Source organism: Colossoma macropomum, unplaced genomic scaffold (genome assembly GCF_904425465.1).
Source record: "Colossoma macropomum unplaced genomic scaffold, Colossoma_macropomum, whole genome shotgun sequence".
Taxonomy (NCBI): domain Eukaryota; kingdom Metazoa; phylum Chordata; class Actinopteri; order Characiformes; family Serrasalmidae; genus Colossoma; species Colossoma macropomum.
This window is the reverse complement of record NW_023494785.1, coordinates 31,338,722-31,350,048: the sequence shown is the minus strand read 5'-3', so window position 1 is coordinate 31,350,048 and position 11,327 is coordinate 31,338,722. Positions and strand designations below refer to the sequence as shown.

Sequence of the window (11,327 nt, the reverse complement as noted above, 5' to 3'; positions counted from 1 at the left end):
GGCAATAACATTGGTCAGTATTTTTTTTGTATGCTGTTTTGTTATTGTAAAATATAACACTAAAGTGCATGGTGCTTACACAACACAGCTTATGTCTGTGGTTGTGTGTGTGAGATGCAGTTCTTGTAACAATAGAGAAGGATCAGTGTGGAAGTTCAGAGAGGCCATGAGGTAGTTACAGTTTTCTTGACTCTTGAGATCATGACTTAATTATCTCAAGATAACAAAAGTTATTTTCTTCACATTACCGATTTTTCTCGTGATCTCAAGATCAAGATTATCAAACTATCGTGAGAAAACATTTATTATCTTGAGATCACAACACAAATAAGTCATAATAACTCAAGATAACAGTCCAGAAAGTTAGAACTACCTCGTGACCTCTCTGGACTTTCCTAGAACAGAGAAATTATGAAAAAATATAGTTGGTTAGATTTGTTACTGTGGTTGTGTTTGAAGTTTTGACTTGACCCTGGAAGCTGTTAATCCTCACAGTTATTCGATTGTGAATGTTCTTAAATGGCATTAAAATTACAAGACATAGGAGTGATCCATATCAAATTATTACAATAGCATTTGACCCTTCTGCAGTGAGAATGTGCTTTCTTTCTTTTACATGCATACCAGAGCCTGTACTCAGTGAACCATTGCAGCTCAACCACTGAATAACATCTTTCTGCAAGCTCCCTACTAATCACTCCACCAGTAGAATGGAAATCGACTCAGATATTTTGAGGTAGTATCAACAGTCATGTAGCCTCATGTATGTATGAGAGTAATACATGAACACAGCCGACAGCTCTAAAGTGTTGACTTTCATTATTTTATCATATGTCTTTATCTTTTTTTCATGCAGTTATGCAGTAGCTCACTGCTACCACATGGTGGCCTAAATTCGTGTTCATGAGTTGTGTCTTTATTTCTTGCTGTGACTTTGTTTCCATTATCCAGTGATGATATTTATGGTAGGAAGTAGCATATTAGTAAGAGGAGGACGTGTCCACTGTGCCAAGTTTAAACTTTGACAAAAGGCGTTTTGCTGGGACTTTGTGTATTTTCATCAGTTTCATCAGTGATTATAAATCGGTTTAATGAAAAGGTCAATGAATATGTGAGCAAAACAACCAAAGTACGGAGCCCCTAAGGTAACATGGTGAATATTTTTTAATAAGATGAGGCCACAAATTAATATGTTAAGGCCACAAGTTATGAGAAACTTACTTAGTGGCCTCAATATAGTAATTTTTGGACTCAGTGAAGTAATTTGTAGCTACACCTTATTCAGGAATAATCACCATATCACCTTAGATGTTCTCTTCCAAAGAGAACTAACGAGAGGAAAAAGACAGCAATCCTATGTGTACTGTTGGTTAGGGTAGGTATTGGAGTAGATTATGTGTAGTGTTGGTTAGGGTAGGTATTAGAGTAGATTATGTGTAGTGTTGGTTAGGGTAGGTATTGGAGTAGATTATGTGTAGTGTTGGTTAGGGTAGGTATTGGAGTAGATTATGTGTAGTGTTGGTTAGGGTAGGTATTGGAGTAGATTATGTGTAGTGTTGGTTAGGGTAGGTATTGGAGTAGATTATGTGTAGTGTTGGATAGGGTAGGTATTGGAGTAGATTATGTGTAGTGTTGGTTAGGGTAGGTATTGGAGTAGATTATGTGTAGTGTTGGTTAGGGTAGGTATTGGAGTAGATTATGTGTAGTGTTGGTTAGGGTAGGTATTGGAGTAGATTATGTGTAGTGTTGGTTTGGATAGGTATTAGAGTAGATTATGTGTAGTGTTGGTTAGGGTAGGTATTGGAGTAGATTCCAGGATATTCCAGTATACCAAGTGAATGTATACATAGAGGCCTTTTCTTCAATAAAATACATTAATAAATACATTTAAAATGTATAGAAAAATACATGTTTATTATGAAATAACACATATTGAAAACAATACAAGTCATCATCAACGCTGGAGAAGCTGTGTGAAATTTCTATCAGATCATATGAACGTACACAAACATTGGACTACAGACATTTCTCATTCACACGGGTTAGCAAAGTAACACCACAAGTGAGTACAACATACACAAACTATTCAACAACTGTCTACAGACGTTTTGTGAACAAGGGATGGATTATCAAATGCATATTTAATTTAGTTCATTAGAAAGGCCTCTAACAGAAAATGACCCCCTTTTTACCACAGCGAAAAACAAATATGACCACAGGAGAATGTCACTTCGCTTTGTGAGCGACCTTTGACCTTAGACACACTGCACACTCTCTGTCATGAGGCCCTTTGCTTCACCTTTATTGAGGACAGGGCCTGGGAGGGGTCATCCTTATGCAAACCGTCCACTAGAGGAATTTATGGGACGTTGCTAGACGCAGTCTTTAGACCAGGAGTTGTTATGAGGACTTTCAACCCCTCAAAGAAGGATGCAGACATACGGTCATAAAAGTTTGAACACTCCCAGTCATTTTGTTGATTTTTATAAGTGAAAACAAGTCAACACATCCTTTACAGCAAACAAACTTAAACATGGCATTTTCTACAAAATGCACAAGTTCTACTTATTTACGGCCTTTGCCATATTGAAAAATTATAAAAACTTTTGCACAGGCCGCATTATATGCTAAATTTTTTCCAATATGTTAAATTCAGCAAACAAACAGTAACTGTACATTACAATGTGCAGAAGTGTGTTCTCTGTAGAGGATGTCTTTGTTTCAATTAACAAAATTTGACCAGGAGTAATTTGACCATATAACTGTAGGACCAGTTTTATCTTTGTTATTCTAATCTAATGATTATATGGATGGGGTGGAGGGGACCGGAAATAGATGACTACACAGAGATGCTTAGGATGTACAAAGTTGTGTAGTTTGCCCAAATTTACAAAGAGCTAAAACTGGGGCTTTCCTCCTTTTCTTTCTGATGGAATACTCATAACTCATTTCTGTTTGCTAGGGGCTTATAATTTCATCAGGTTAAGACCATAGATGAAAACTCAAAGTATTAAGAAATAATACAGTAAAAAAGCCCTCTGGACAATCAAAGGGAGTCAGTATATGGAAACCCTACGTGTGCAGCATAAGCCATCTTTACTGTTGTTGCACTCTGAAGAGTAAGTGCCTTCATCTAACCTGCACTTGTGCTCATCTAAGAAGCCCATTCTCAGAGCTAAAGACCGTAGTTGTTAATGTCAGTAGTAGGTTGCTGGACTGCGTTGTCTCGTGGGCAGTGGTGGTGGCAAACACAGGTGTTTATGAACATCACAGGCCTCTTGACCACTCTGTTGTTCAGGCACTGGAACTCCACCTGAGCTGTTTTGGTTTTATGTGGTGTGCAGCATTGGCCATCAGCGCACAGGCCGCAGAAGCGAGGCCGGAAGGCCTGGATGCTGGTGCAGTTCTTGAAGGTAAAGTGGACAGCTTTGGCACTCTTCTTGGTCTTAAGACACTTGCTCCCTTGCTGCAGTAAAACAGAATCATGCAGTTATTTTAAAGTTTAGATTGCCTTTGTCATTAGTCTTAATTAGATCCTTTGTAACACGGTATAACATCAACACATATTCAAACAGATTATAACAATATTTAACACTGGGATAAAATGACCTTCCTTATTTTCGGTGGCGGTTCTTGCAATCAAACTGTTGACAGCTCAACCTTAAGCTATATTCTTTTTGTCAGGGCACAAATATCTGAAATGGATGACCTGAAAGGCTTCTACATCTGTCATACTATGAGGGGAAACAAGTATTCAGACACTTTCATTTTTGATATCTAGTACACTTCCAGTCTACATATCCACTTCACACATTATCTTTTTACCTCATGAATTACTAATCTGAACAAACATATACTTATACTTAAACATATACTTATAAATTTGAACAAAAAAAGTATGTATTTATAGGTAAGAACTAAACTGATTTAAAAAAGTGTACAGGCACTATGCTAACAATCTATATTATGTAAAGATTACCCAAAAACAAATCCAGTTTCAGATTAATACTACAAAACATCATCATACAAATTGCTCTATGATTTAGAGGGAAATTTAATCTCAACCAAGAAACTGACGCTGGGTAGAAGACAGACATTTCAAGACATACAAAACTTCATGACCCAACAAGAGTCAAAATAACTCAAGACTGCTTTCTGAAAAGGGGAAGGTGCTTGCAATGGCCTAGCCCAATGAAAAATTATGGAAGGTCTGGAAATTGTCCATCATAGAGACCCTCGCAATCTTGGGGACCTGAAGATGGTTTGCCAAAAGAATGGGCTAAAATTTAACCACAATGCTGCAAAAAGCGAATTACTTCTTACCGTAGATCAACAACAGTGTTGAAACAAAATACTAATGCTACTCATTTGTAGCATTACTACTTAATCATTATTACTACTTAATTATTATTTGCTACTTAATTATTTGTTTGCCCATTGATTTTGTTTTTTAAACATATTACTATTTATGCTTACAAATACATACTTTTTATTTATATTGTAAAGCTCACCGCTATTAAGAGACACTTCTTTTGCACAAGTCCTGGTGCTTTATTTTCCAGCTGTTGTTGGCCACAGCCACGCCATACATAGGCAAAGCTTTCCTCCCTAATAACTCCTTCTCTACTTCCTCGCATCTCTCTCTCTCTCTCTCTATACATACCTAGTCTACAACAAAATGAACCCAGTGCAATAAATGCTAGAGAACACATAAAAAACACATGCCAAAACATTTCTTGAACACGCTACAATACTTATATGTCTACCTGCTTGGCTCTCTGCTCCTTCAGATCGTCACAGGGCCGGACCATGCATAGCCTGCTCTGTTTCACCATTTCACAGCGCTGGTTCTTATTGGTCACCCTAGTGGAAACACCCATGCCACATGTCTTTGAGCAGGCGCTCCACTCTGTGATCTGTTCGATACAGTTTATGCTGGGATCCCACTGGTCGAAACCCACCGTCTCCTCCTGCCTGTATGCTACAAGTCAGAACAACGCAGGAGATCAAACATGACAAACTCAAATATGAGAAAATTATAGTAAGGCAGTAATACTTCATACCAGATTTGTATTAGATATGCTCCTAGCACATGATGATTGGGTTACATAGAGCACAACGTGAACGTTAAAAGCCCAGAAACACACTGGTTATTGTTTAAAGTGATTTGCTTACTTGTCCTCATGCCTAGTTGTGTCTTACAATGTAACAAGGCGTGTGTAACGTAAAGAGAGCTACTCACCTGCCATGGCGAAGCCACCCAGGACAGTGGCCTCGGCCTGAGGCTCACACACCCACTTCTCGCAGCATTCTCCTGGGATTTGGACCTTCCGTGGATGAGGACAGTCAGGCCCTGGGAGCATCACTTCTAGGTTACAGCGTGGTACGCAGGCGATGTAGCCCTCCCTACACATGCACTGATAGCTGCAGCTCGGGAAGAAGGTCTCCCCATTGCGGTAGACAGCACCATCCAATATGCAGGAGTCTCCCTTATGAGCTGTTTGAATAGACAAAATGTGTGGGTTGTTACTATGTACAGTTGAGTAACAGTGTGGATTTTTGTAATGTATATTTCTAAGAAGTCATAATAAGGGTAACCTATACTGATGGAAAGAAGCTCAGTGTCAGCAAATTTAACTTAAATTGGTTTGCACTGAAAATAAAGGCAAGTGGTGAACAATAGGTATAGACCCATTTAGCATAGTCACAGAAACATCCGCTGATGATATTATCAGTATTTCGAGTAGGTTATGATTTGGCAGACATATTTTTGGGGGCGGGTGGGGGTGATTGCTGTCTTTGTGAGGTATTACCAGTCATAGGGCCTACGCCTGTGTGCAAATGCATTTTAAATGTATTTACTCAATAAAGTGCTTTTGCCTCGTCATTTAATGTGAGCTAATGTGGTCTAATCGGCGCCTCTGCTGCACATGCGCGCGCAATCTAACTCTCACTTAAAATTTAAAAAATTGACGGAAATCTGAACAGATCAGCGCGAGACACCACATCCAACGGTCGTTTGTCCCACTGGGCCTAAATATCTGAGGTGAAGAAAACATGTTTAATTCTTGTTGTTTATTCTGAAACATATTATCAGACCTATAAGTAATGATGACTGTGATAATCATCTTAAGCTCACATCAGTTTTTTGTGACTGAGCAACGTTAACGTATCCGGATTTTCACGCTAGCCAGGCGAGCTAGCTAGTTAACTAGCGTTAGCTAACTTATCTGAATACCGTTAGAATAGATACTTAATCAGGCAGGTTGACGCTGAAAGAAGAGATTGTACATTTTGGGTCTTTGAAGGAGTGTAAATAAGTGTAATAACGAGCAATTCAGATAGCTAATAGGAGTGGTAAATTAGTGTAATAACAGGCAACTTTCAGATAATATGGGGGATAAATTGTGCTGCGTTCTGCTGCTCTTTGGTAAGTTGTAGCTATATAGCTTATCAGGTGGTTAACTAGTAACGTTAGTTAGCTAGCTTAGCTAAATAAGACTTCCTTTCAGGTGATTCTTAATAAATACGCCCACGTCACATATCCTGAGAAAACATACCCTGCTTTTTTCTCTTTGCTGTGTTAAAAAGCACAAAAACGCATCCGATACATATGTTTCCACTTGATTCACTGTAAGTTTATCGTTGTGTAGAAAGGTTAGCTTAACAAAGGTCGTGTTATATGTCACATCTCGCAAAGTCGTGCATCATCTAGAATCCCGGGTTGGAAATAGGACTTTGTTGGTTATTCGATCGCAATATATAGGTGGGAAAATGGTATTTCCCAGTTTCTGACACCACCCGAACGCGGCATTAGCTTATTTTGTCTTAGCTCGGCAGGTTAACGTCTAGGTTAGCTAGTTAGCTAGTTAACGTTACGTTTGAGTGTTACCGTTAACGGTGTTTTAGGAGCAGGTTTGACTGAACCTGACCAGTGACCTGTGCACATTTATTGGTAACCCCTTATATAAAACTGTAGGCAGGATATTTTGATAGCCTAAATCACCTTAAAAGGTATTTACTTACACAGTTGAAGTAAAGCTGAATTGACCATAAAACACAATAAAATGTTGGAAAAAACAAATATCTATACTAGACCGTTGACATACGCATGCGCAGTAGGACCGCTAGATGGGTTGGACAAATGGTTAGCCCACCGGCACACACTGCTATTTATGCTATAGCTACATTTCTAATCTTCGTGCAATGTCATGTAGCCGTTGTTTTTGCTATACAGTATGAGTATACACTATGGGTTGTAACTTCAACCAAACTGACGATATCAGTAAAGTAACGTTGTCTTAGGAAACGAGACAAAGGCTAAAATATTTGACAGAAATACTGGACACCTCAGTTAACTCAGTTAATGTTTTTTTCTGAAAACCATTTAGACGCACGTAAAACTAGTGACACTTATTCTGTCTCTGAAGTGCAAATGTAGACATGTCATGCTTCCATTGCATTCTGCGTTATTTTATCTAAATACCGCTGTGCTAACGTTACATCAAACCCAGGATTGTCCATAAAGGGCCGGTGTGTCTTCAAACTGTCATTCCAAACAAGGTCAGTCTTAAACCACTGACCGGGTTTGATCCTGCTGTGTTGTAATGAACACCTGCAGGCACACCGGCCCTTTGCGGATAAAACTGGACACCTTAACCAGACTTTAGCACCACGAACCAAAAGCAGAAACTGGGCTGTTAGTTTTACTGGTGAAAGCTGCGGTTTATGATGCGTTTTTCTCGTGGGCAGCAACCCCAACGTAAAAAATCATCCGGGAGACATGGAGTCCCCACGAAGAGATAAATCCACGCACACTAACCTACACACACTCCGCTCTTGCGATCGCAGCGGAGACCCTGGTGGGTATCGCACGGCGCGCGCTGGGAGCAGGGCTCTCCGAGCTGTCTCGCGCACACGCTGCAGCATGCGCACTCGTCCAGGACAGGCTGCACGCCGGGGGCACACGCGGCCGGTTTCTCGGGGCAGCTGCAGACTGCGGGGCAGCGCGCCCGCGCCACGGAGCACAGCGCCACCTAGAGGGGATTAAGCGAACCAAACGCGTGAAATCACTTTTTACGGAAACGCTCACGAGTCAGCATCAGCGACTGTGCCTAATATTTACCTACTTGCGTGCAGATGAACAGAGCCGTGATCTTTCCAAACACGTTCTTCAGCATCTTCTTATTTCTCTCGTATTTGCCAGTCAGTTGTTGCAGGATCTTTGCTCTTGCGGTGCAGTCCAACGATACGGTTTGGCTGGAGGAATTTATATACTGGTGCACTGGTGCAAAAAGGGAAGGAGAAAGACTTTTTTCCCCACCCGTATTCTGACTGGCACCGCCTCCCGCGCTGGGTTTCTCTGGTACCCTGTGTCTTACAATTGGCGAGTGGTTTCTGGTCACCTGCGCTGAGACTTTAAAGGGGAACTCCTCTGATTTTTCAAAATTTCTGCATGTTGGTGATAGGAGACAGGCGTCCACCTCTAAAAGCTCCCTCATAAAGTTATTACAGTGGGCTAAATCAGTGGGCTAAAAAATGGTTTGTGAAACTGACTGGCGCCGCATCCCATGCTGGGATTCACTAGTGTCCCCGTGTGGCTGCAGGGTTTCATTTCATTCCTGCATTAGGTCAAGATTTGCTATGAAGGCCAGTGCTGTTGGACAAAATCTGTTTAATAAATCGGTAGGAGTGGTTGATGTAGGATCTTAATTAGATGCTTTATAGCAAAGGTCTTATAGTATAAAGCATTTAGCATTTTTGCTTTAGCATTTTTCACAGTATGAAGTGATTCTGTTGCTTAAAATCTCAACCTAAAAGTATTAACATATTTTTGGATCGAAAACTGTATTAACCATTGGATAATAAACAAAAACATCTTGTATGGTTTGGAGTAAAGCCACAATAGCAAATTGGAGTTTCAGCACACATTGTCAGGCCTTCTGGTCCCAGCAATGGAGTTGCTCACTGTACCACAATGCAGTTCATCAAAATGATGTCCATTGTACATTTATAGAAGTTAGGGGGCAGTAGGCCTAGGTGATATCTAAAAATAACTAGCAAGGTATTTTCTAGTTAAAAAATTGTGATTATTGATAACAAGAATAAAAGTGAATAAAACATTATACTATAAATAAATACTATTTATTATCTTTTTTCAGAGAACAGAGAACAATTGGCCATAGACAAGGATCAGAAGAACTTCAGAGTTAACTTAGCTGCTCTATGCTAACATCCAGTCATTTAAACTAAATTTTTTACTGCTGCAAATCTCTTTGAGGCAAGCTGAAGTTTCAAAGCATGTCAGCATTCATTTTTCAGTGCATAGCAGAGAGAAATAATATAGGTGGTTCCTTAAGAAATCTCTCTCTCTCTTTCTCTCTCTACATGTGCACAAGCCCGCAAACTTCTTAACACTCCAGTTTCCTAATGTGTTTTGCAAGCTGTTTAATGGTAAATTAGTTCTCAATAATTCTGCTTCAGTTCTTTCACCAAACTGGTGATTATCACCTCTTACACATTGCCATTGTGGTACGTGTTCATCATTGACGATATCCAAGTACACACCCTGTTGCCCAGGCCTAGTGGGCAAGAGAACAGACAGATTTTTTTCTTCAGGAGTATGCAGTTATAAGTTTTTTGATGAGATGGTACAGAGTTGAATGCCTGTGTAATGGTTACTCCAAGGAATCTAAAGCTGCACACACTCACCTGTTTAGAGGGCTGTTAACACTGCAGAACATGTTGTTCTTGGTGCACCACAATGCGAGTAGCTTCAGGCAGACATTCGTTATAGTGAGATCTGCTAGCGCAAACTCATTGAGATTCATTATTGGGTGATGCCATGTCCGCACAGGCAGTGTATTCTGTCATGCACGCTGTTTTGCTGGTACTTCCTTTGCCATTGCCTCAAGTTGTTTTTCTTTTTCCCTTGTTTATTGTGAAAATATTCACTAGACACAAATACAATTGTTTATTGGCTGATTGTAGATTTAGTGTAAATATAATCCATTATGAAACTATATGTTAGATACATTTAGATATTACTGTCATTAGCAAAATGACAGTATTAACTCTTAAGACAGTATTTATTCTATAACATAACTCTATAACCGTAAGTAACTCTAGAGATTAGTGAAATATGTTGGTATTTACAATTTAGGACTGCAGTGAATATTTACTGGTTTCACTGTACTCCGCTTTGCTACCTAGGTAGCATGCTCTCAGTTTTATGTATTTCCAAGAATAAATGTGAGCGTACTAGCTGACATTGATATCTGGAATAGAAGGAAACTTAGGTCTTTGCCACAAAGACATTTTATTATCAAGCAAAAATGCTTCCTTTGCTATTGATTTTAATGTGCTGATGAACAGTACACTCCAACACACTGCAGTGTGTGAAAATTAAAGTCCATTGTCTATTAGAAATGCCCAACAGTGTTAAACCTTTGAACATAATCTGACATAGTCAGCTAATAAGAGAATGTTGTGGCGAGTCTTATGTAAGTCAAAATGATGTTGAGTAGGAGACTTTTAGTTCAAAAGCATGATTAAAAAACAAAAATAAATATAATTTATACAGTGGCACAAAAAACATTAACAATAATAACAAATGCAGTTTCTTTCATTAAGTCATTGAAATGAAAAATTATATATCTTAACTGTATAGAATATTCTAATATTCAAGAAGGTATTTGATATGACAGTGTTAGTTGCAGCCTTATCACAAATATGTCACATGGTCACTTGAGATGCTTATAGGGTCACTCTCGTGCTGAATAGGTGTGGTATTCCTACCGGATAGGACCAAACAAGCTGCTCAGTTGTCAATATTCGTTTCTCTGTACATGTATTTAGAAGATAACAACCATAAAACATTTATGTAACTCCTTTCTAAACACAAATGGCATTTTGCTTATTTTTACTATTATGATTTGATGCGGAATGTTCTGTATGTTGGGAAAGACAAAGCTTTTCAGGGGGAACACGGTTACATGTGGTCTTGTGTTGTCTCTGTAGTGTTCCTGTCTTGCTTTCCACTATTGAACTCTTGTGGCAGTGTGGTACACCTGATGTGGATTATGTTGTTATGCTGTTATGAGAGTTTCTACATTCTTCCGATTTGACATATCTTCATTCCACCCATTCCGTGTTTAGTTTTTGGCAATTATTAATGAAACTTTGAGACTTCTAAAACATTAAATTGAGGTGTTTGTGTGTGTCCAGTCCTGGGTTCTGCTACTCCCAGAAGACCTGGATAGCGATGAGGCATGCTTTAGGGCCTTATAAATCATTTGTGTGTTGGTGGAGCACGCTGGCTGAGACAT

At 39.3% G+C, this 11,327-nt stretch overlaps 1 protein-coding gene across 1 annotated transcript; it reads right to left on the bottom strand.

The window, feature by feature from the left end:
• Positions 1 to 1,754: 1,754 nt before the first annotated feature.
• On the bottom strand, positions 1,755 to 8,358 carry LOC118821794 (CCN family member 3-like). Its single transcript, XM_036590523.1, has 5 exons — positions 8,130 to 8,358; positions 7,823 to 8,036; positions 5,243 to 5,497; positions 4,767 to 4,981; positions 1,755 to 3,466 (listed from the first exon to the last, which is right to left on the bottom strand). Exons 1-5 carry the CDS (start codon positions 8,178 to 8,180, stop codon positions 3,176 to 3,178), a joined length of 1,026 nt encoding a protein of 341 aa, XP_036446416.1. The 5' UTR covers positions 8,181 to 8,358; the 3' UTR covers positions 1,755 to 3,175.
• Between the last annotated feature and the right edge of the window lie 2,969 nt (positions 8,359 to 11,327).